This window comes from Ornithodoros turicata, chromosome 5 (genome assembly GCF_037126465.1).
Source record: "Ornithodoros turicata isolate Travis chromosome 5, ASM3712646v1, whole genome shotgun sequence".
Lineage (NCBI taxonomy): Eukaryota > Metazoa > Arthropoda > Arachnida > Ixodida > Argasidae > Ornithodoros > Ornithodoros turicata.
The window spans coordinates 36,311,310-36,338,031 of NC_088205.1; the positions used below are offsets into that span (position 1 = coordinate 36,311,310).

At 44.0% G+C, this 26,722-nt stretch overlaps 1 protein-coding gene and 1 non-coding gene across 3 annotated transcripts in view; both read right to left on the reverse strand.

Moving 5' to 3' along the window:
• Positions 1 to 9,757: 9,757 nt before the first annotated feature.
• LOC135394365 (caprin-1-like) overlaps positions 9,758 to 26,722 on the reverse strand; it is a 44,300-nt gene continuing 27,335 nt past the window's right edge. The window contains exons 6-7 of one of the 2 annotated variants that reach the window (XM_064625083.1): positions 15,641 to 15,727; positions 9,758 to 9,994 (exon numbers count right to left, since the gene is read on the reverse strand). In XM_064625083.1, the coding sequence (XP_064481153.1) occupies positions 9,939 to 9,994; positions 15,641 to 15,727 (143 nt within the window). In that variant the 3' untranslated portion in view covers positions 9,758 to 9,938. The remainder of the gene's footprint in view (positions 9,995 to 15,640; positions 15,728 to 26,722) is intronic. The other variant, XM_064625084.1, reaches the window with a different exon arrangement.
• Trnaa-ggc (transfer RNA alanine (anticodon GGC)) lies at positions 24,867 to 24,939 on the reverse strand. Its single transcript has one exon. It is a non-coding gene; the product is annotated as a tRNA-Ala (tRNA).

Here is a 26,722-nt window from a genome sequence, read left to right on the forward strand (position 1 = left end):
CGGTCAATTGCATTTGTTCTTACTGGGTTTTTGCAACCTCCTCGTGTGAATGTCGTGTAACGTAAATTTAATTATGTAAATTTTTGCGAGCTTAAGTCAGAAATTTGCCTAGTCAATGTCACTTTTTTACCCCACCAATGTGAAGAGCGTGTCTAATTTAGTCAAATTAATTGACAGGGATAATCAGAAGCTATCCCATCGGAAGAAATAGCCGAACATCATGCTCTACGGAGGTTGCACAGAATAGCGCACGATGAATTTTTCAGCGCAATCTTTGTCAGTCCGACGAAAGGAGGTTGGAAACCCAGCCCACCCCGGCATCGCAGAAAGAGATAACGCAGGCATGGCTTATCACGTCCGAATTTCGCTGGGAGAATGCTTTCCCTCTCCCAATTTTAGGAACTGTTACTTTTTCTACTATCACTCTGTGGGCTGGCTTCGGAACCTCCTTTCGTCGGACTGCGAGCGATTGCGCTCAGAAAGACATCGCGCGTTATGGTCCGGTGCTCCGAAAAGCATGATATTCAGCTATTTTTTCCGATGGGATCGCTCGTGAATATCACCGTCAATTATCATGAATTTGAGTGAATTCGGCACGCTCTTCATATTGGTGGGGTAAAAAAGTGACATTCCCTTGGCAAATTTCTGAGTTCAGTTCGCAAATATTTGCATAATTATATTTGGGGTACATGACATTAACTTTACAAGGTGGCAAAAACCTAATAAGAACAAATGCCGTTGACCGCATGATTCTAGGTGGCGTAGTTTTTTTATTATAATTCAATGACGCGTTTTCTGGGACACCCTGTATGCTGAAAGAAAGGGGTTTGGGCGACCGCGAAATGAAATAGGTACTAACACAATTAGAGGCAGACAATGAAGATGTAGGAAGTAACAAAAGGGGGGTTTTTTATTTATTGGTGGAAAGTTAAGGGGGAAGTCAACGTTGCGGCGGAGACTCCGCCTTCGTCAGGACTGAAGAATAACAAATGTCACTTGGGCAAGTGACATTTGTTATTTTTCATCATTCATTCTGCTTGACATTTGTTATTCTTAATCCTTATAAGGCTTCCCAAGTTTCTTCATGACTTGAAGTCTACATCTTTTTCGCGTCCATCTGTACTAAGTTACCCCATATATATATACCGGGTGTTTCACGGAAGCCCCCAGGCTAAATAATTCGTGAACAGGTGGCGCCATCGAAGAAATTTCTTTTTGGTAAGGACCTTGGGACATCGGCCATGAACTGAGTAGTGAGCGGCTCATTTCCATACGCTCACTAATTAAATAAACATCCTTTATTTTTTATCTCGTCCGCGAAAAATTCGTGAAGGAACACCATTTTTTTCCTTATTTTGTTCCTTGCGCATCTCAAGAGACGCGTCTTCCCTTCACTCCCAATGTGAGAGGGTGAAGGAGCACAGTGCCGTCTCATGCGTCGAAGATATAACTCAGGTTAACTTGCGGAAACAAAACAAAAACAAATGTATCGAGTGACGCTATTGCCCTTATCTTGGGTTGCATTTTGTTATCTTTTTCCAGGACGCAAGGGGCGATAGTGTGCTCTTTCACCCTCTCACATTGGGGGTGAAGGAAAGACGCGTCTCCGAAGATGCGCAATGAACAAAATAAAGAAAAAAATGGTGTTCCTTCACGAATTTTTTGCGGACGATCTATTGAACGGATTTTTGTTCTGAAAACGGCTACGGTGTCAGGCGACCGAAGGGACCAGATGTTCTCATTTGGGACAACTTCGTAGCTTTTATAATTAAAAAGTTAATTAACAATTTTTAGGTAATTAGTCAATCTGAGCAACAGATGGCCAAGAACGTCCGCCGGCCCAGAGATGATAGAAGTGAAAACAGGATGTCTATAGCCCTCATAGTTTTTTATGAAAAATCTGTATCGAAAAAAGACACCCTGTATATATATACCGGATGTCCCACCGAAATCCCCCTGCTGGATAATTCGTGAACAGGTGGCGCCATCAAAGAAATTTCTTTTTGGTAAAGATCCTTGGGACATCGGCTATGAACTGAGTAGTGAGCGGCTCATTTGCATACGCTCACTAATTAAATAAACATCCTAACTTTTAAATTTTACTTCGCACGCTTACGGAACCTCTATTTTACGCATCGGGACCTTCAGCGAAAAACATTGCAAGAAAAAAAAACGCGTCGGCACTTAGTGATTTTTCCCAGTAATTAATCGGTTTCGGTTTACATATTTCTTGCGCGGAGCAGTGCACCAATGCGCTCTTTGGATCAGCTATCCAGCTGTCAATTTCGTGTTCATCCGCCTGGTTGACACACGGGGGTGACGGAAGATAAGCCGCAAGAGATGCTTTAATATTCCTGATCAAAGCGACTGGTAAACAGCGCTGGCTGTTCTGTCCTCCGGCGGTTCTGCCCTCCGGTTCTGTCCAGCTCATATCCTCCAAACTCCCATTTCCACCGACGTCCCAAATCAACCAAAAGCTCATTTCCTAAAAAAAAAAAAAAAATATTCGGAGGAATGGGCTTTCGGTTGATCTGGGCAAGCGGGTGGCAGTGACCCACATCCCCCAAATGTTCTTTTCATCCGAGCGCCCAGAACCACCGAAAGCGGGATACTTGAAAGGACACGCTTCCCCCGTTTAACAGGGAAAGGAGGAAGGGTGAGCGGATCCTAAGGGTGCAGGAATCCACTGTACAGCTCGAAGAAGAGTTAACGGGAACGCCACTTCGACTGGCGGAGCTAAAGTCGGGGAGAGAGCAACTTTAGCGGCTCTTAGAGAAATAAAGGCAAAAAGTGTTTCGACTGTCCCACCTACTGTTGCTGCGGGAGTGTCCGCCTTGCCATGAGCTGTTAGTAGTACTATAAGGGTGAGAAACTACGACAATGAGAAACTACGACATGGCCACCAGGGCAGCGCCACCGTCACGGCGACTTTTTTCGCGATTTTTTCATGCGCGCGGCAGGCGGCGCTCGGGTGAGGCTCTTACCGGGAGGCGGAGCGTGGCTGGAGGGCTGCGTGCGCGCTTACCCGCTCACATTTTTCAGCCTGGGCCGACTTCTTTCATCATTTTTCAATCTGTGTCGACTTCAATCGCAATTTTTTTCCCGCTACAACAGGTGTGCAGTAGGCGGTTTACATACAAAGGATAGCCATACACAAAAGTACAAGTGAAGATATATTTATTAAAGTCACTAGTGACAGGAATTATGTTGTGACTCAGTGTGAAGGTGAAAAACCCAGCCAAAAAAACCTGAAGCAGAAGAAACACAATACACGTAATAAAGAATATATTTATTACAGGTATGATGCAATAGCATTGAAGGGGTATCACAATTTTTTGTTAGTGGTAATCACGCAAGTTTTCGGTTAAGCAGAAGGAGTAGCACATTTAATCAAAGAAGATATTTTTAATCAATATGATTACAGTCAAAATTAAAAGTTTTATTATAAAAAGTCTAACATGACCACCTTAGCAGAGTTTTAATTACAAAGTTCTGACAGATGTACGTAACTTCATGCACAACAGCTAATATTCCATTATGACACATTTAATCAAAGAAGATATTTTAATCAATATGATTACAATCAAAATTAAAAGTTTTATTATAAAAAGTCTAACAAAATTTGACTTATAAATTTAACTTTTTTTTGGGCAGTCCCATTTGCAATATCAAGCGGATTTCTTGGTGGATCTGACTAAGTTCGCTACGGGCTCTCAAATTCTGTAAAAAAAACGTTAGGTAGGAAATTTTGGAGTTCACTTAAAGGAAGTCAATTTATTTTAATTAAAATCAAATGAAAATATTTTTGCAAGATGGCAAATTCAGTTGCCACACAAGTGCCGTTTACCCCGTATTTTTCCGTCGCCCCGTTTTTTTTATAAAGTCCGAATGACACGTTTTTTGACTACGTGTTTCACAAAAATTCCCCGGCTGAATAATTCGTGAACAGGTTGCGCTATCTAGGAATTTCTTTTTGGTAAAGATCCTTGGGTTCATCGACCATTAACTGAGTAGCGAGCGGCTCATCGCACCGCATCAGCACTTAGTGATTTTTTCGAGTAATAAATCGGTTTCGGTTTACATATTTCTTGCGTGGAGCAGTGCACCAATGCGCTCTTTGATTCAGCTATCCGGCTGTAAATTTGGTGTCAATAAAGGGGTAGGGAAACTAAGTTCGCTACAGGCTCTCTAAATCTGTAAAAAAAACGTGAGGTTGACTTGGGAAATTTTGAAGTTCAATTAAAGGAATTCAATTTCTTTTAATTAAAATCAGATGAAAATATTTTTGCAAGATGGCAAATTCAGTTGCCACACAAGTGCCGTTTACCCCGTATTTTTCCGTCGCCCCGTTTTTTTATAAAATCCGAATGACACGTTTTTTGAAATACCCTGTATATCTTGAAAAGTTTAAGTTAGGGTCGGACGGCTACGTAATTATAGAGAACGTTGAGATCAATGGGAGACAGAAGACAAAAGTAGGGAAGCAACAAAAATCTTTATTAAAACTTAAAAGTTATAAAAGCTAGGTTAGTAAAGCTAGCTTGGTAGCTAGGTTATAAAAGCTAGTTATAAAAGCTAGCTATATACCCTCAAACCCAGACGCACGCTTTCAAAGGCGATAGGCGGTCATCCAGTGTTTTTGGCGTTTATTTTCTGAGCGCGCCTACAGCTGAAAGGATGTCCGTAACTGAAGGCCATTTGGGCCAGAGGTCCAGGTCCATATATACACGACTATAATACAAATATTTTCAAGAAATTGCAAATAACTACGTTATGCGTAATGTAGTGATTAAAAACAAACACGGCGAAGACACGGTCAAGAAAAAGAAAAAAAAAATGGCGCTATGGATCGCAGAGGTAGGGAAACAAAGTGAACTATGGTAACGAGGGTATACGCAAACTTCCCGAGATCGAGGCTACGCCTTTTGGGTCCTAAAGGGTCCTGCCCTGATCCAAAACCGATGAGGCGAGCCCGATCCTGATCCTAAAACCGCCAGACCCCTGGCACTCATGAGTGACAATTGCCACCTGAACATGCATGTTCAGGTGGCAACTGTCACGTGATCCAGCTCCGGAGCCGACCTAGCAATTTTCGAGCGCTAGGCCGTGTTCTCATAACATGACCACCCGAATTCGCCATAAGTAGGACAGTGGAAACATTATTTCCTTTTATTTCTCCTAAGCGCCGCTAGGGTGACCTTTTCCCATTTCGGCGGTCGAAGTGTCGTTCCAGTTAACTCTGCTTCCAGCTGTACTTCCTGCAACTCACCAGAGAGGGTCCCGTGGGTCCCTGGATGCTGCTCATCCGGTGCTCTAAATGTTCTGTAGCGTGATGTATGCGGCCCGTTGACTTGCACAGCTTCCTTTGTTCCCTTGCTTACTAATAACCCTCTTAGAGATGTAACATATATGACTGATATAAAAATGAGAGCTGATGCACGAAATCTATATTAAAGAAGCTTGAGCTTGGGTGGATAGGAACGACACGACACTCGGTGTGTACAAATGAGATCGCGTTCAAGAAGTGATCTGAACGGAGAGATATTCCGAAATTGAATTTTATTGGTATGCACGTTGCTGATGGGAGAAGCGCTATCTTCGGAAGGTCATGGAGGTCTGCGTCATGAGTCACGGAAAAAGAGCATGGTGGGAGTGGTATGTTCTGTGGCTGGAACATGTGTATAGCAGGGCGGTGGAAAACACACAAACCTCAAGCGCCTTCTGAGGAGATTGACAGTTCAGACGATATGATGGTGTCATGCATTCGTACTGTTTGCAAGCTTTTTCTAGGGGTTGTTTCAGCCGGTTAGTAGCGTGTTTTCTGAACGTCTGAACTGTATTAACAGAAAGCATAAAAGAAAAGTAAAGGAGGATGTCCTTTTTGTAACCTTTTTCGAGACCTGTGCCGTGGGCGCTTTGTTACTATTCGCTTTCCACTATGATGACCTACACAGTACCTCTACCGCAGTCACTCACATGGAAAATATCTCTCTGTTCGGATCAGATCACTTCTTGAACGCGATCCGCATCAATAATTCCTTTCCTTGGCAAACTTTACTTCTAAGTCAGTTGCAGGATTGGACTCCAGCACACCCAAGAACCGCGCACCCCTATTCCTCTCCCTGACAAACAGAGGAATCGTGTCCTTTCAAGTTTCCCGCTTTCGGTGGTTCTGGGCGCTCGGATGAAAAGAGCATTTGGGATTGGGTCACTGCCCCCCGCGTGCCCAGATCAACCGAAAGCCCAGAACCTCCGAACATTTTTTCGGATGAAATGAGCTTTTGGTTGATTTGGGACGTCGGTGGAAATCGGCATTTAGAAGATATGAGGCCTAACCTGTCATCGGAGCATACTATGGCCGAGTCATACAGGGGAAATGGCCATTGCCCCCACTGGGAAGGCGAAAAGTATTACTGTCTCAACGAGTAGTACAGTAATACGAGTAATACATATTTTGGCGTATTATAATACAAATACCTTTTGAAAATGTGTATTATAATACATAATACTAAATACAAAATGTATTACGGTAGTACCATTATAATACATGCCCACCCCTGGCCCGTGTGACTCGAACTACAGCCGAAAAGAGTTTCCCCTAGATTCCTGGCATTCATGTTCGGGTGGCAATGGCAACGTGATACAGCTCGGGCGACGACCGAACAACTTCCGTGCTATGAAATGACCACCCCATGGGCCACCCGTCACTAGTAGGTTGTGATCACCGTGGTCGTGATGCAGACGACGTTCGGGGAGAACTACAGGTTTTCCGGTCCATTTTAGTCCAAGTGCCATCTGAATTAGTCCAGGTGCCATCTGAAAAAATCCAGATGCTATTCAATTTAATCCGGGTGCCATCTGAATTCATCCATGGTGTTTTTAAGCACTATAACCATGTGTTCACATCAGGGACATCTTTGTAGAGTATTTTAGTGGAAGAAACGGTAAAAAAGAAACTGCTGATGGAATTGAAGTTGTGCCGTGTCTTATGTGGAACTTTCGCACGACGCTGAGATATTGGGAGTTGGAGCGGAAGTATAGCAAACGACGGTACTGGTGCTGTCGTCTGCTACAGAATATCATCTGACTTAACTGTTGGATATTCCGCGCAGTTAGAAGAGCGCGAAAAGGCATGATCACATAGCAGACGACACAACTGGTGCTGTCGTCTGCTACAGAATATCTTCTGACTGAACTGCAGGATATTCCACACGGTTAGAAGAACGCGAAAAGCCACCACTCACATAGCAGACGGCACCACTGGTGCTGTCGTCTGCTACAGAATATCTTCTGACTGAACTGCAGGATATTCCGCGCGGTTAGCCGGCGTTCACACGGGGCAACTTTTCCCTGCAACTCGAAGCAACTCAAACCAAAGTCTTCCGAGCAATTTTCGGTCCGCGTTCACACGCAGCAACTCGGTAGCTCCACCCACAACCCACAAGCAACCTTGTGGCGACCGGACAATGTGGGTTCGAATCGAACTGGTGGAATCTTTTCTTTAGCTGCTGTTTATCAAATTTCAGTCAGTTTTATTGCCCCAATAGATCATTATTGCCTTCCAGAAGTGACAACTGATATGTTTCCGTGAAGTTCGTAAAAAAAGAAAAAGTTATCTCTCAGCTGCACCTGCAGGATTTGAACCCATGAACCCACAACGAAATACACAACGCCATCGAGAGTCACGTGGCAATGCTGCCCTTTCTGATTGGCCAGTGCACGAGCAACTTCTCAAGTTTTCGGTCTGGGAGACCAGCTCCCGTGGCTCAGTGGTTCGCGTGCTGGCCATGTCACGTCGAGACTGGGAGGTACCCTGGTTCGAATCCCGGTGCCGGCTGTGCTGTCTGGGGCTTTTCCTGGGTTTTCCTCAGACGCTTTCAGACATATGTCGGCACAGTTCCCTTAGAAGTCGGCCCAGGGCGTCAGTCGTGACGTTGCCCACCTACGTGAGGCCGACAACGGCAAGCCCTTCCACCACCCACCACCACCACCATCGGTCTGGGAGCGATTCGCAGCAACTCTAAGCAACTCGAGGAGGTTGCCGGCTGACAGCAACTCCAAAGTTGCTCATAGTTGCTGGAAGAAGTTGCCCCGTGTGAACGCTGCCTTAGCGGAACGCGAAAAGGCATGATGCTCATAGCAGACGACACCAGTGTTCCTGTCGTCGGCGAAGGCATATCTTGCCTGTCGCAATATATTCTCTGAGGTTTGAAGAGCATGGAAAGACATCCCGCAGCTTAATCACAAGATATTCCGTAGCAGACGACAGAACCAATGGTGTCGTCTGCTATGTGAGTCATGCCTTTTCGCGCTATTCTAACTGCGCGAAATATCCAGCAGTTCAGTCAGAAGATGTTCTGTAGCAGACGACAGCACCAGTGGTGTCGTCTGCTATGTGAGTGGTGGCTTTTCGCGTTCTTCTAACCGTGTGGAATATCCTGCAGTTCAGTCAGAGGATATTCTGTAGCAGACGACAGCACCAGTTGTGTCGTCTGCTATGTGATCATGCCTTTTCGCGCTCTTCTAACTGCGCGGAATATCCAACAGTTAAGTCAGAAGATATTCTGTAGCAGACGACAGCACCAGTACCGTCGTTTGCTATACTTCCGCTCCAACTCCCAATATCTCAGCGTCGTGCGAAAGTTCCACATAAGACACGGCACAACTTCAATTCCATCAGCAGTTTCTTTTTACTGTTTCTTCCACTAAAATACTCTACAAAGATGTCCCTCATGTGAACACACGGTTATAGTGCTTAAAAACACCATGGATGAATTCAGATGGCACCCGGATTAAATTGAATAGCATCTGGATTTTTTCAGATGGCGCCCGGATTAAATTGAATTACGCTCGGATTATTTCAGATGGCACCTGGACAAATTTAGATGGCACTTGGACTAAAATGGACGGGAAAACCTGTAGACGACGACGAGACGCGCTCGGAGATCACAGCATCACAGTGTGGCCAGACAGAGGGTTGGCAACGTCAGTCTACATTTGGTCCAGGACACGGAATGCCTAGTTTAGGAAGCAGGCCGAGGGGACAGTTCAAAACAGTGGAAGCTATACTTCAAAAATTCAAGACAGCCTCAAGACGAGAGGCTCCGATGTTTCAAATAATTAAATAATTCAAATAATTTGAAGAGATTGAGACATTCAAATTTAGTTTACAACAAAACAAGCTTTCGGACTGAGTCCGTCCTTCATCAGGCACCTGATGAGGGAGCTTGTTTAGTAAACTCAATTATTTGGATGTTTCAGTCTCTTTAAATATTATCTTGTTCTTCTGGGCTCAGAAGAGTTTGTTCAGAATATATCTTGGGGTGACGGCCACAACTGTTGCTTTTGTGGTGTTTTTGGCCTTTCTGCTCGGTATTTTGGGCTGGGGGAGAATCCCTGCCAGAGAACCTCTGCTCCGGCAGATTGAAAACTCGCCACCTATGGTGTCTATTACTGGAGCTAGAACATGAATAGCATGAATGTTATGCTAGGCCCTTTCACAGTGCTGCTGCTGATAGGTGTCACACAGACACTTTGATACAGCCAACATCTCCATATTTTTTTAAATTTTCACTCTGTGCTGGACCTGACACTGCCTCCGCGGAGCCCGACGGGCACTTACACACTACACAGTAGTACTGCACATGATCAGAAAGGGCAGTTAGAAGAGAAACGAAACAGGACATGTGGAAAAGTGCTTATGTTATGTGTAATGCCTCCTTGATCCCAATGCTGCCAAAGAACAGGACAAGGCACATCTTTGCTGCATACTTTATTTGGGAGCCAACTGTGTACCCCCGAAGCACCCCTTTGGACCACATCTACTGTACAAAGCCAATCTCTCTCTGCCAGCAATACACAAAATAACCCATTCTGTACACTAAATGACGGCGCTTTTAAGCCTTTCCGAAGCACCGAAGGGAAGGAGCCACTGTAGCCTACTTGGCATAAGTCGCACCACGGCGAGGCATACCTCGTCCTCCTCTTCCACCGCCTGCACACGTAAATTTCAGTGTAAAAAGTGAGTACACAACAGCGCTTACTTCAGCTGGTGTTTAGTACGCCGTGTTATGTTGTTATAAGGATGGTCAAATATCAATGAGGCTTGTAGTGCCATGCATAGGTATGATGAGACCAGACAGGTTCAGACTCACAAACCATACTGACAAGCGCCTTTCCCAGCTCATTGCTCAGCCACTTTTATGTGTGAGCAAAAATTGTCAAGCAATGCTGAACAAAAGATTATGAGTGACGACGAGGCAATTGATAGAATGTCCTCAATAATTTGAGTCCTCATTCATATTTGAACCACCCTCATATTATGCATCAGCCTGGCCAAGAACTAACAAATATCTAAACTGTCTGAAACAAGAAACAAAAGCAAGAATCTAGAGAACCATGCGGTTCTACAGCAAATGTCAGTTTTGTAAACCTTTCGTTCTATTTAAGTTTCACAGAAATTCACTAGTACTTCTTTGACTCGTATAGGCACTGACTTTGTTAAAACATGGAGGTTTATAGAATTACCACACCGGAGCACAACACAGTATAATCAGGGGGCTTAAAATTTGGGGAGGGGCCATTTAAGAACAGGAAACATGAACCCCCCCCCCCCCACCACACAAATGACTGATACAGTAATCAACTTTAAATGCTTTCCTGTACGCAATAGTATTCTTTTTATGTGACGTGTTACCAGATAGCAATTACTGCAGGATGATGTAACTTTGGCAAGAACAATGAAAGAACTGCAAAATACTGGGAATTACATTATCCAGCTTCATAGTGACAGTGTTCTGGGATTTCTGTCGGTGAAGGGGGGTAGCTCATTACTGTAACTAAGATACTTTCTTGGGAACTTGTAACTTACCTTATGAGTTCCAGTAACATATTGAGGAACTTGTTCCTTTTTAAGGTACCATTATCAAAGTAACTTGGGATAACCTTCAAATTACTTTTGTTTAATTGAGGTGCGCAAATGACGCAAGCTGCGTCCTCCCTCTCATGAGACGACAGTCATGTGCACGTCGGTTGAACAAGCAAAGCACATCTGACTGCATCCCCATTGTTGCTGTGCAGTAAACGGTACAAATTCTCTTTTGGCTGTGTATTCGGACACTCAGGTGGCATTCATTATGGCAGAGGGCACTGTGTAGATTAAATGCTACACTTCATGCGGTTATACGAAATGTGTGCAGAGGATGACAACTCACATTTTCTAATGCTTTGTGCTGCGTCTAAATTTTTTTTTAACGAGGCATCAAATGCCCACCTAAGGAAGCACATCAAATTACAGCTTCCTTTGTCATATCTAATGCTATGATTAGGATGTATTCAGAAACATCTTGTACCACCCCTTGTGACATCAACATCTGAATCAACTGAAGCCAACTTCCAAACTGTGGAACTGAAAGAAATCTCGTGCAGATCTATCAAGGTGGCTACCAAATTCCAGCCTTCAAGGTTTTCACTGACTATTTCAAGCAAATTCCCAGACCAAACCAAAAGGCAACTTTGTGCCTGCTGCTATGTTTTAATACAGATCCTTTATAAAATGGATCATTTATTGAGTATTAGTGAGGCTGCCCTACTTTTCTGCCTCTGAGCTTGTCGTATTGGCAAACTGCTACTCGCGGCAAAGTTGCTGTGCTGTGGCCACTCGACCATTGACCTGCGCTCACGATTTGCTGTGCATTGTCACGGCACGTCTGCAATTTTCGCTCATTTCAGCTGCTTTTTGGCAAATTCCTTAACAATCCCTCGACTTTTCCAGTCGCATCAAAATTCCCTTAAAATTCCGTTTTCCAGGTTGAGAGTTGAGGCTGTCTATGAGAGCTAGACTTCACCCCCATCCCTCAAGTTGATTATCATCAACTGTGGTTTCTGCTACACGATTTATTCCAAACTAGAAAATTCTTTGCTGAAGCATGCCATCTCCGGGTGACTTTATGGTAAAGTTGAAAAGTTTCCGAAGTTGCAAGAGTCATTGCTGTGTCTTTCCCGAAGACAGCACTGTGTACAGCTCCCTTACGTGCTTCCTTTGGACTGGTGTAGTACTACGAGGTTCTTCACCAAATGCATCTGGGCCTGATCTTTGTTTGTAGCTTCTCTTACTTTGGCAATGTCAAAAGTCTGTGTGAACGATAGCATCTCTCTCCATCAGAAACTTGTGCTAACTGGTATAAAACTGTTATCCCAGGGTATGCAAATAAATTGGCCTCGAAGCAAAATGTCTAGCAGCAAAACTACAGCCAACTGCAATTTTGTCAGTGGTGGTAGAGTCTCTTGTTCCGGACTTATCATTGCTGACTGAAGTGCAGCATTGCAGAAAGCATGTGCCAAACTTGCAATCCTTAACCAGGGCCCATGGTGCATTGATAGACAGTCAAACCTTGTTAGAGCGAAACACGATACAACGAAATAATTGACATGCCCCGCTAAGCCGCCATAGAGAACAATGCATTTTATCTCCTTCTAGAATGAAACAGTTTTAAGCCGACATCTCTATACAACAAAAGAAAAGTTTGTAAAACAGCATATACTCTATCCCTAACATGCGCCCAAAGGTGAAAGAAACAAGCAAAAGCCTCAAGCACCTGCAGCTGCGGCACAGCAACAAGTGCATACTCCTCCTTGCGGTGCTTTTATTCTGTGTCTGTACTCTGCCAACCTTTGTAGGCAGCAAGAGATCGTTGCCTGCAATGATCACAGCAGATCGGGAATGCACTGCCCGCACCGCGCATTGTCAGCTACCCAGAAATGGCGTACTTGGAAAGGGAGGTGGAGAATGGGTTGCAGTTTCCTGCGCAAGTATGCACACCCTGCACAGCTGTTTGCCTGTTTGTATAATTCATAGCGACCAGTAAGACTCCGTGATCGTATAATGATGATTCCACTGCATATACCGTATTCTCGTCAATCTAAGACGACCGCCGAGTTTAGGGTACACGAATTTGGAAAAAAAGTAAACAGGGATTGGGAGGCAGTATAGCAATTGGAATCAATGCACAATACAGTTTATTTATCATCACTTTCTACGCTACTGTGTTCTTTGTTGCTAACTGCACACAGCTCATTGTCCTCCGTTCCCCCCAAAAAGTTAGACAAACGTCGACAACGTCATCAGGCACATTGCACCAAGCGTCCAAAATTCACTGCGCTGGCACAATTCTTGATCTCTCCCTGTTGTTTTAGCCACAATGTAACCCTTATTTCCGATACTTGAAACCACCTTGCCACAGCTAAATTGTTGCTGTATTTACGAAAATGTTAACTTTTCATCAAAATGCCAGAGACCGACGCCATGACAGTGATTGAAGAATAAACGCAGTCCTGGCCATCCCCATTGTGCCCGTATTGCCGGATTTGCATCGCGCTGACACCGCAACACGTGATATCAGTCGCGCCGCGCTATTGGCCGATCCCGTCACCCGCTTCTCCCGACCTCATTGTGGCGCGCATATTCGAATATAAGAGTACCCCCGACTTTGGAACACTGGATTTTGGAAAAAAAGGTAGTCTTATAATCGAGAAAATACGGTACACGTTTATGTTGCTTGCCTCTTCCCAATTCGCAGCATAAATCTTTTCAAATTTCATCGATTTCAGTACAACGAAAGAAATCACAATCCCCGTGAATTTCGTTATATCGAGGTTCAACTGTATTCCCCCATTTCAGCATATTTAGCTTATCTAACCTGGAAAATCTCCAGCAAGGAGATGGGCTTCTGTCAAAGTGACCATATAGAAAACTGACAGTTTCATCCTAACAGACTTCTGCTTGACATTTAGGTTTTAAACGAGCGTGCGTAGAAGTGTGTCGTAGGTGGCTGCACCACACATGCTGATCAACAATCCCCAGTGTTGTTTGGATTTAAGTAAAACTGCAGGCATGTAATGGATGATCTCAAGCTGCTAAAGACAACAGTCTTGAATGCGTCCTTGAGCCATTGTCCTGAGTAGAAGGATGCCTGTCACTAAATCTTGTACTGTGTCACTGGTTAATTTTTGTGTGTGGCATGTTTTGGGGAATATATTTGAGCATGTTCTCCGCAGTTAGGCCACGAAGCCTGGGGTTGAAGTACTAGGAGTTATACACTTTGCAAGGATACTGCGAGTGGTTGGTTTCTGCGACAGCTCCTCGGTAGGTATGTCCACCGTAACAGTTGGAGCAGGGGTTTGGTCATTGCCTTGCAGTCCATCGTACTCTGTGAGGATCTTTTCGTTGTTTCTCAGTATCAAAGAGTGTGACACCAAACTGACGCACCAAGCATGTTTCAAACATATTCCATACCTTGTAGCATCAATTATTGCTACCTTTTCTTTCTTACGAAGGCTTTGTACTTGAGCACGGCAGAGTTATGAACGACACTAAGTGACAGTTGGTGACGTGGTAAACGTCAGGACGGCATGCCGGCTTATTGGCTATCCCATCAACTCATCGGAAAAGAACGCCAGCGTGCACAATTTCCAGGATCCCAAGTAGTCCCATGGAAAATCTTACGAATTGAGTGGATTGTGAGATGCACATGCTTTAAATTATGGGTAGGGGTGTGCGAATATTCGAGTTCTCGAATTCAAATCGAATATCAAACCCTCTAACTATTCGATTCGCGAATCGAATATCCAATATTCGATTTCTCGAATATTCGACTATTCCACGAATATGAACGACGCAACCCGAAAGTGGGCTTCAGCTGATGCTTCCGTGCACGAGGCGAAACCTCCTTCATGAAATTGCCCTTGCTGCAGGACCAACACAGGCGGGACAGTGTTTAGTTGAAGATAAAGTTATCCAGAGTTAGTTTCGTAGACATCGTCTGTGGGAGGGGTGGCGCCCCTCCCACATGCACTTTAGCGGTGCCGACGAGGGACTTTGATTTAATGTCTGTGAGGTTGCCTTTAAAAAGTTAGGACTCTTGAATAATGACTACATCTCACGAAGAAGAAGGGTGTCGAAGAAGAAGGGAAGAAAGGGGGAAGGAAGATGTACTTTACGTCTAAAATTTCAGTAGTGCAACTTCCTAGGGCGAGTGCAAAGAAACTAAAGGGTGTTCATGGCAAAGCTGAGGCAGGATGCCAATTAGTTGGTTTCACAAATGGCCTGTGGTTGTCTGAAACGATTACAACATCATCTGTATAACATGCTACTGCCTGACATAAAATTCTGAAATCAAGGTAACCACTCCAGTGCTCCAGTAAGTGTAGGCTCACCTGAAAAGCAGGAAGCACTCTCATGTAAAATTAAAGAGTAGGGGCTTTTAGCAGAAGAATTGCATGTCTCTCTTGTGACAGTTAATGCCAGAAAAATTGCACTAAAGCCATGGGCTACAAAATGGAAACTTTTAGTGCGAAAGTCACATATTGTAAATTTTGCACGAATATTCGATATTCGATTCCGTATTCGGAATTTTTTCCTCCATTCGATTAGACTTAAAATATTCGGATTCGCACACCCCTAATTATGGGGGTTAGATTTCACTGCACAACCGCAAGACTGCGGCAAACCATTAAATCAACCGGGATTTCTAACTAAGCAAGTTGGAATTAGCAAGGTTCCACAGTATTCTCCTCCATGAGGAAACAAAGGTAAAGCCGCACAAGCTTCAGTACTTGCAAATGTGACACCATCAGCTCTTACCTCCTCTTGCTGGACGTGAACGAGATGCTCCAAATCTCTCCTGTCCGTTGAAATTTCCTTGCTGCTGGTAGCCTCCATAGTTGCCTCCTACAGATGTCAAATCAGTTGTATATCATAGCAGACCAGAAAAGACATTCTCCTGCAGAGTGGTCCGATTCCCCTCACCCGGCCTCCTCTCAAGTGACCTGCCTCCCAGCAGAGCAGCCACGAGAATTGAGGCCATGCCACTCACACTAGGCTCTTCAATCAGTCATGTCCGAAACATAGTTGCGTTAACTAGGCAAGAAGATGGGAAAGGATGATGTCTGATGTCCAAACTAGGAGCCAGAAATCTTCTTTTATGGCCAATTCCACTGGTTGTTTTCGTGCAGCGCAGTGTAGTGCGTCGGCGTGGATTGAGCATAGAAACGAACGAAGAGCAAGGGGAAGGACCAATGAAAGTGACACAGGTTGGATTGAAGCAGCCAGCGTAACAATTGAGCCTGTGCAACTTTTTGTGCACTACAACGACCAGCAAAATTCACCATTAGATCGTGCTGGAAAGCATATCAATAAAATAAAAGGAAGATCGCTACAAACTCTTGTTGTCCATTCTTATTGTTATTTGCACCTTGGAGTGTCATCCGTCATATTCTTTTCCTGGTTCTTGTCTGCTATGAAACAATGCTATTGTCAAAAATATTTGTTGCTTATACACATGCTATTAAAAGTCGGATGGTGTGACTTTCGGGTTTTACCCATTCTATCAGATGGTGCTTTTTAAATGTCATTTCATGTAACAGCCACTAAACCACTTATACTTTCATATAAATGATGCAATGAACAAGTCTTAATTTGTAATGAACATGGGTACATTAATTGAAGGCATTAAGACACTTAGATGTGGTTCATTGTATCATGCAGGTGTTGTACAACATAAAAGAGCATTGAGGAAAAAATCTTTCCTCTTCTAGTTTGCAAGAAACAAACACTTGAAGAAACTGAAACCAGAGCCTCTGGAAAGCGTGCGACCTCGCCCGTGCTTCCTCACTGGCAAATATCCCTGCTGTGATGTTACAGCTGGAGGAGTTCTGCTATTCATGGTGCTCATTATCTAAGTGTCTATTACCCTCTTAGTTGTAGAACATGGAATGTAGGTCCACATCCATGCATACAACCACCCTATACATTTATCCAGAATAACTTGGGGCACCCGAATAACATTTGCTTGGAGTGACTCCAGATGAAGCACTGCAACCCCTTTAAAGCTTTTATGAACGTAACTCCACTGATCCATAACATTTAACAAATTCAGAATTCCAAATAAAAAAATGCTTATGAGATGGACGTCACCAATTCTGCAAAACAGCGTGCATTGGTGAAATATCCCGGAACGGCGATTTTGCTATACGGTCAAGCCCGTTTATTACACATTTATTATTATTAAAGCAGTGAAATAGCAAAATGTGGTATGAGGCCAGGAAAGCTGAGCATGAAACTAATGTTGAACATAGAATTAAAATGCAAGCGAGCTGGTGTATACTTGACGTTGGCAACATGTCCCTGAGCTTGTGAGGGGAAGGAAGGACAAAACACAAAAAAGAACAGCACAAGCTGGATTGCTGGTTTGAGCCTTGTGTTGTGCTGTTCGTTTGTGTTTTGTCCTTCCCCACCCATGCTCAGGGACATGTTGCCAACGTCATGAAACTAATATTTTCTGCAGAAATTATGATGCTAATGTCTGTTTTACTCCTTCAAGGAACTCAGTCACTCAATGGCATGTACAGCATACCATATTTGTGTCAACCCTATTTTCCACAACTTCTTGACCTAGAGTGTTGATATTTGCAAATATTTTAGACAATATTTGCCACATTTTGTATATTTTGGAATTTCTAGGTTGGTATTTTTCTTTGAGATTCGATAGGGCAATCAATTAGGTAGTTTCGTCTGTAGCAACATATTCTAATGTGACACTGACAGCCACAAAAACAATGTTTGTCAAACCACCCAAAAATGGTTGTTTTTACCATGGTAAGGAAAGAATTAAGGTGGCATTTTCAAGAGCATTAGCGCCCGTGAGTATTTAAGTGAGAACGTGGTGCGTTTATCCACGCATGACTGACAGGGATTAGATGAATTTCGAAGGGGCATGCAGGAAATAGAGAAGGTTGCTTCATCTCCACATCATTCTCTCGCCCTCAAGTTTCTGGTTTGCTGGGTGCTACAATGGCACCTGCGCTTCCAGGACGCCTCTTGATGAGCAATGGCACATGGCTCGATTCGAAGTTGCACGTGTTCTACGGATTTTGTACTCGTGCAAAACCTTGTTGCGAAGTGCCGTGCCTTCCAAAATGTGAGTTGGCAGACAGATGCGTGTCGCCACCCAAACACGCGCCGATGAACTACACGTGGACGAGGCACATTCTAATAGACAATATAGTTCAGATAGTGAGAATGATGACTATGGCACTGGATGACGAGCAACAGACGAAGTAGCCTATCTCAAAAGGTGCGAAGCCTCATCCGATATCGGTAGTTATGCTGTCCCTGGAAAAGCTTTCAACACAAAACTGTGTCAATTTAGAGACAGACAGAATGCTTTTGCTCTCTCAACAAACATGCATATTTAGCAGCGTTCAACTTGTGCCATTCTACTTCGTTGACACGATCCCGACTGGCAATTTCGCAAAAGCTCTTAACAGTAACTCTGATACGACCGGATTTCGTGTTCCCATCACTATTGTTATAAACGGGCTCGACTACTTCCAAATCAATACCTTGCGTACTTGCAAAGAGAAATACGCACTTATATATATATATAGGTATTCAATAAAGATCAGAAGTGGAGACGGGGCTTCTACAGGATAAGGAATAAAAGGGGGACTTTATTAAAAACTAAGATGGGGGATTCGACGTTTCGACAGCAGCGCTGTCTTCAACAGGAATGGGATACTATGGTGACGCAAGACAATTGCAAAGAATGAGAGGGGAATATGTACAAGGAGAGAGGGCAGCACACGTGCTTTGTCAAACAAAGGTAAAGGGGTACAATGAATCATAGGCAGTCAAGTTCTTCGCCGGAGGGCAATGATTTCCTGGGGTGACCAACCGGGGAGTCTGAAAGAGATACAAAAGAGTGTATGTATTCTGAGAGAATTAGGAATTTAGGTTGCGAACTGTTGAGAGGACGCCGGGGTCCTCGTTGATCTGGCTTTTAAATTTGTAGATCAGGAACGATTCTCTTTGTTCTCTAAGGCGTTGGGATGGAAAACCAGATTGCAGAACGAAAATGGCTATGTCGTTAATTGAGTGGCCGGGTTTACTAAAATGTCGAGACACTGGCAGATTAGGTTTCTTTGATACGTCGGACCTGTGGTTGTTGAATCGGATTCGGAAGGATGTAGCTGTTTGACCGATATATTGGGCCTTGCACTCATTACATTGAATGAGATAAAGGACGTTAGAAGAGTTGCAGTTAAATAGACCATTAATTTTTGTGCGATAGTTAGAATTTGTGCTTTCTACTCTGGTAGCAGTTTGCATTAATTTACAGATCTGACATCTGCGTCCGTTGCATGGTTGACAACCGTTGTGTTCCGAGGACTTGTTTAACTTGGCGTTCACAAGTCTGTCTTGGATGTTCCTTGCTCGACGATAAGTAACGCGGGGTGGTTCCGGAAACACCTGACTCATGCGATCAGATTGGGTGAGGATTGCATAGTGCCGTTTAAGTATGCGGTTTACGTCCGGGGCATAACCGTTGAAGCTAATAGTGAGGTTTACCGAAGAATTCTTATCGGCTCGGGGCTGTGTTTGGAATAGGTTCTCTCGATCGGTTGATCTAGCTCTGGCTATGGCATCTTTTACGATCTGATTAGGATATTTTCTATCTGCGAAAGTTTCTTCAAGGCTCTCAAGATGATTGTCTAGTTCATCATCGTTAGAACATATTCTCCGGTAACGCAGCGCTTGACTATAAGGGATAGCTAGCTTAGTGTGCCTGGGGTGGCAACTCTGGAACGATAGATATTGTTGGGAGTCGGTAGGCTTGCGATACAGACTGGTGGTTATGATTCCATTATGTAGTCAGGTGTTTCCGGAACCACCCCGCGTTACTTATCGTCGAGCAAGGAACATCCAAGACAGACTTGTGAACGCCAAGTTAAACAAGTCCTCGGAACACAACGGTTGTCAACCATGCAACGGACGCAGATGCCAGATCTGTAAATTAATGCAAACTGCTACCAGAGTAGAAAGCACAAATTCTAACTATCGCACAAAAATTAATGGTCTATTTAACTGCAACTCTTCTAACGTCCTTTATCTCATTCAATGTAATGAGTGCAAGGCCCAATATATCGGTCAAACAGCTACATCCTTCCGAATCCGATTCAACAACCACAGGTCCGACGTATCAAAGAAACCTAATCTGCCAGTGTCTCGACATTTTAGTAAACCCGGCCACTCAATTAACGACATAGCCATTTTCGTTCTGCAATCTGGTTTTCCATCCCAACGCCTTAGAGAACAAAGAGAATCGTTCCTGATCTACAAATTTAAAAGCCAGATCAACGAGGACCCCGGCGTCCTCTCAACAGTTCGCAACCTAAATTCCTAATTCTCTCAGAATACATACACTCTTTTGTATCTCTTTCAGACTCCCCGGTTGGTCACCCCAGGAAATCATTGCCCTCCGGCGAAGAACTTGACTGCCTATGATTCATTGTACCCCTTTACCTTTGTTTGACAAAGCACGTGTGCTGCCCTCTCTCCTTGTACATATTCCCCTCTCATTCTTTGCATTTGTCTTGCGTCACCATAGTATCCCATTCCTGTTGAAGACAGCGCTGCTGTCGAAACGTCGAATCCCCCATCTTAGTTTTTAATAAAGTCCCCCTTTTATTCCTTATCCTGTAGAAGCCCCGTCTCCACTTCTGATCTTTATTGAATACCTTTATTTTTCGTGGTCAACCGCATTCGTTTATTTCAACTTATATATATATAGGTATATACAGGGTGTCCACGCTAAGTGTGAACACTTTTTCCAAGATGAAATCAATTGCAATATAACATATGCTGAAGGGCACTCCCTAGCAGGGCATTAGCAAAGTCCAAAGGCAATGTCTTAATTAACTTTCATTAATTAACTTTTTAATTATAAAAGCTACAAAGTTGTCCCAATGAGAACATCTGTTCCTTTCGGTCACCTGATATCGTAGCCGTTTTCAGAACAAAAATCCGTTCAATAGATCGCCCGCAAAAAATTCGTGAAGGAACGCCATTTATTTCTTTATTTTGTTCATTCCGCTTCTTAGAAGACGCGTATTTCCTTCATCCCCAACGGGAGAAGGGGAAGGAGCACAGTGCCTCCTCATGCGTCGAAGATGAGCTTTAACTTGCCGAAACAAAACAAAAACAAATGTATTGGGTGACTATCTGAACTGGCCTTATCTTGGGCTGCGTTTTCTGTTTCCTTTTAATATTTTTCCAGGACGCGAGCGGCGATAGTGTGCTCTTTCTCCCTCTCACATTGGGGGTGAAAGAAAGACGCGTCTTCCAAGAAGCGCAATGAACAAAATAAAGAAAAAAAATGGCATTCCTTCACTAATTTTTTGCAGGCGATCTATCGAACGAATTTTTGTTCTGAAAACGGGTACAATATCAGGTGACCGAAAGGAACAGATGTTCTCATTGGCACAACTTTGTAGCTTTTATAATTAAAAAGTTAATTAATGAAAGTTAATTAAGACATTGCCTTTGGACTTTGCTAATGCCCTGCTAGGGAGTGCCCTTTAGCATACCGTATTTACTCGAATACAAGACGCCGCCGATTGCAAGACGACCCCCGGACTACAGCCTCAAAAATTGGGGAAAAAAAGAAAAATGAGGGGTATTGACAAGCACTTTATTCTGGCATTTCATCATTCTCAGAAAAGTCACTGGCTTCCTTGTCAGAATCATCCCAAAGTGCGTCATCCTCAGTACCGTCCATTGCATTCGAAATACCACACTTCTTAAACGCGCGGGCTACGATGACATCTGGTATCGCCCTCCACGCGTCCATAATCCACATCGCCACCTGGCTGAGCGAAGCACGCTTCAGACGTCCAGTTGGCGTGAACTGTTGGTCGCCACATTCCATCCACTCATTGTACAGTTTCCGGAGTTGGTCCTTAAACGGCTTGTTGATTCCAACGTCCAGAGGTTGAATTTGTGAAGTCATGCCCCCCGGGATCACTACGAGGTCAGTGCCGTTCTGCCGTACGATCTCCTTGCTGTGATCACCAGTATGCCCCTTGAAGGCATCAACAACCAACATGGAACGGTGGCACAGTAAGCAGCCTGGGCGGCGGAACCATACGGTCTTCAGCCAGTCGTCGAAGAGCTCGGAGGTCATCCAACCTTTCTCATTACATCTTATTACAGCACCACGCGGGAACTGCTCCTTTTTCGGGAGGGTCTTTCTTGCAAAAAGGATGTACGGAGGGAGCTTATGACCGTCCGCGGTGCAGGACAGCATTACTGTAACTCTTTGTTTCGCACATCCTGTTGTGCGCACTTTCACCTCTTTCGCTCGTTTCTTCCACTGTGACGTTCGACGGCATGTCGAACCAAACCGGGGTTTGGTCGGCGTTCCCGATTTGCCCCAACGGGTAGCAGTGCTCCCTTCGAAGTCGGATAACATACCGTTGAAATTCTCGAAGCTTTTCTTCGAAGTGAGCCGGTAACCGCTGGCACACGGATGTTCTCCTCCTTAACGAGAATCCTGACCTTTTCATGAATTTCTGGACCCAACACCTGCTGGCTTTGAAGTCCGACGGTGGGATGTTCTTCTCACGTGCCAGTTGACGAGCTTTAAGTTGTATCATTTCTGCTGTTACCGTGACACACTTGCTCCGGAGTTGCCTGATGTAGTCGACAACAGCTCTCTCGATATCGGACTGCCGTCCAGACTTCGGGCCACCGAAAGTCTTCCGCGTTCCTGAGCAGTTGAATATTTCGTTGCGTTGTCCCAGCCACCTGCGCACGTTGGCCTCTGAAACTCCGAAGCGTCTTCCTGTCGCAACGTTGTTGTTGGTAGCTTCGGCCACTATCATTTTCCGTTTGAAGGCTGCCGAGTAGAACGTCCGCTTTGGAGCCATCACTCAGGAAACACTAGTTACTACTTCGCACGTGCACCGAAGACGAAGGGAAACTGACGAAAGCACGGCAGTCAAATGCACCGCGAACAAAAGCACGAGGAAAGGAGAGAGCGAATTAAGCGAATCACATGGTACCAAACTCCGTTCTCGCTGCGTCTCCTTTCCCCCTCTCCTTTTCTCCCATGACTCACCTACCCCGTCCTCTCGCCCGCTCGAAACGTGTCGCGGAAATCACATGGCTTCGATTCCAAGACGACCCCGATTTTCGGCACTAGCATTTTTGGAAAAAAACTCGTCTTGCAATCGAGTAAATACGGTATGCTATATTGCAATTGATTTCATCTTGGAAAAAGTGTTATATATATTTTTTTAAAATCTGCTCACACTTAGCGTGGACACCCTGTATATGTATATACTATACTAAAGTAGCCGTCCTGTCCACCAATCGAACGTTCCATCTGGAGGGTTTCCTCGCAAAAGCGTCCAACGGTTGTATCGTACACAGCGAATTCAACATAGGGGTCATTCCTCTACGCTCGAACTAGCACAACGGAACTTTGAAAACAGTGCATCCACTGCCGTGTAATACCGTGAACGTATTTTCATTCACGATGTATTAATTTTCACAAATCGCACATTTAGACTTCTGCAAAGTTATTCGCGAGTATTAAATTTTGCAACTCCAGGGCTGTTTCCTTTAGTGGGATAAATGCCAAGCTGTGTTTGTGAGTACAATTTTTGGCGATTTTTTAGTGGTCGCGAAATTCACGAATAAAAATACGTTTAGGGTGTATGAGCCACATGTGTGTCAAACCTCCACTATTGCCTACACATCAGCCTTTACAGGATTACTCCACCAACGAAATTATGCTGCCTTAGTGGGGGATTGGTCCCCTTTTGCAAGGGCATTTCCATACATAAATACTGCAGCGCCACCAGAAGCCACCTGTAAGGCCCCCTGTACTTTCAAGGTCGGCTTGCTACTTGTCGCTACAGCGACGCAGCAAGCTATTATGGTCAATAGAAACAAACACAGGATGGGGGCTTAAACGTACCGTTCTTAGGTTGAACATGAGTACGGACTTCTGTCTACTTGTGTTTTGTGTTCCTGTCCCTACCACCACCTCAAGCTCAAGGAAATGATACCATCAACACCAGCTTGCTTGCGTTTTAATGCTTTGTTCAGCATTAAATACACGTGGAAAATAAAGTACAGATGTATCAGTGTCCAATTTAGGGCACGCTAATAGACTTTTTCCATACTCGTGTTGTATCCTAGCAACTCTCCAGCAAAGTCAGAGCTCACCTGAAGGTCGCTTCTCGGCAGATAAGGAATGTAATAAATCTATACACTTGGGAGCTCTGAAATCAAGGCGTGCATGTTGTTGCGCTCGCCTGATGCCACGTGGTACACTTTCGGGTTTCACAGGGCCAGGAAAAAAAAAAACTTCATGTAAGGCGTACTCTGTAGGAAGCATTTGCGATAGGAATTCTCGACATGCTCTACAACTTTCCAATGCACATCTCGACCCCACGACGAACAATTCAAAAGTTAATTAATTGTGCCTAATTAATCTGTCACCATGAAAAAATTCAAGAGATCAGAACACTCGATTCCGCACAATATTCTGCAGTTTTCGTTTGCCTATGACAGCATATTTTTTTAGACCCCTGTGCACATTAGCCTGTGAGATAAATTAATACCTTCAGGAACCCCCAACATATATTTTTTTTTACTGTGAGATCAATCTAATTAGTACCTTCAGGAACTGTCACGCAAAATATTTAATAATAATATTTTATGTCAATCACATATGTGACTGGGGTATACAGAAGCAAAAAGTCACTTAATGTAACAGTGACAGTTTATTTGTTCTGAGAAAATTAATTTTCAAGAGTACGACTGAAGCACTCTTTCCTCTTGCACGTTGGCCATTGGACAGCCTCTGGCATAGCGCTGACGAGGGCGGAGCAAACGCAAACGTGCAAAACTATGAGAGAACTGATGTTCTGAGGCTGGAAGAACACAGAAGGACCAATACATACAAAGCCTCAAATTGCCTAAGAAATTAACGATGAAAGTGGAAGTCACTGAAAAGATTAGCCAGCTGTAGGACTCGAACCCACATCCTCTGGATTGCCGGTCCAGGGCTCTACCAATTGAGCTAAGCTAACACACCTCCCCAGCGACTTCCAAGGGTGCGTCAACTGTAGGGACAAACCAACCAATCTCTCACTCATCCCCCTTTCACTCTTACATTTTTCTCGCTCATATACACAATCATACGACGAGATCGACGCAAGCAGCAAATGTTGAACATGAGAGAACTGATGTTCTGAGGCTGGAACAACACAGAAGGACAAATACATACAAAGCCTCAAATTGCCTAAGAAATTAACGAACATCAGTTCTCTCATGTTCAACATTTGCCGCTTGCATCGATCCCGTCGTATGATTGTGTATATGAGTGAGAAAAATGTAAGAGTGAAAGGGGATGAGTGAGAGAGTGGTTGGTTTAGACTTTTCACAAACATGATTGATGACGGCTGAATATTAAAGACCATAGGATAGAAAGGAAGCTTGATGAATACAACAGGCAGTGCTGTTCATTTCTTGCACTTGTGGTTCCCCTACTGATTCCTATTGCAATGTGTGCCAACTGTTGCGTCCTCAAAACAATAGTTCCGCCGACTCTGGAAAACCAAAACTGGCACTAGCAGCTCCACGAGAATAAGAAAATAATAAAAAAATCAAGCTTTTTCTATGCGTTGAAAACACTATTTTCGAAATTCCAGAGTACTCAAGGACCAGTGGAAACCATGTGTAAGAAAATTTTGTGGAGGACATTTCTACTGCTCCTTCAAAAAAAAGTGAAAAGCCCTCTCCATAAATCTTATTTGTGGCTGCTGCAGAGTGTGCGACAAATTACATGCTTACAAATTACGATGACTGCAGCTGACCTGTAGCACTCGCTGGAGCTCTTTGACCGGCACATCATCTAGAAGCCCCTAAACACCTTCACAGGGTGTCTACCAAAATGTAGCCTTCAAAATCCCTGACTTTTCCAGGTTTTCACTGACTATTTCAAGTGAATTCCCCGACCAAAACAAAAGGGAACTTGGTGTCTACTCTTATGTTTTGATACAGATCACTCGTAAAACACTAAAACCTCCTCCTCCCACCTCCTCAACACGAGAACATGAATATTTATTGAAATCAAACAAACAGAATACGAATACATGTTTTCTCTCCACTAATTAAGAAAACCTATTTTTTCCTGCAGTAGGGAGACATCGTACTCTACCTCATTTATGACCCATGTAGTACATTTTATTTTTTTGTTAAAGGTCACTTATTAGTGAGGCTGCCCTAATTTTCTGCCTCTAAGGCTGTATTGGCAAACTGTTACTCGCGGCACGGTAACTCATGACTTCCCACTACACTGGTGTTACGCCATGCCAGCAGATTGGGAAGTACGGCTTCACACATGGCTCATTTTTCTAGACACCTTTGTAAATTAAATGCGCAGCAACAAGATGACATTTGGCAAAAATATTTTGTGTGGTGGCTGCTGATAGACTGCTCTTCTATAAATGAAGCAGGGATTTCAGCAACACTAAACATAGTTTCATTGCTCCTTTCAGATATTTACACGTCCCACATGAAACTAAGCCAAAGGAAGCCTACCCGTTGATAAAGGATCTACGAGGGTGTGCTGGAAAGTTCTCGGCCAGACAAAGAATGCGGTCTAGTGCCAAAACGTATACTACAATTAGACATTCACCATGAAGTTCAACGCACTTCGCACATCATTCCTGAATCTCCTTCAACCCTTCAAAAAAAAAAAAGATAGAAAGAAAGGCGTCTGCTCTGCAAAATGTGCTTTAGCTACTCCTATCACCTCCAATGATCTTTCCTTTCAAACTTTTTTTTTAGGTTTGGAGGCAAAAAAATGAC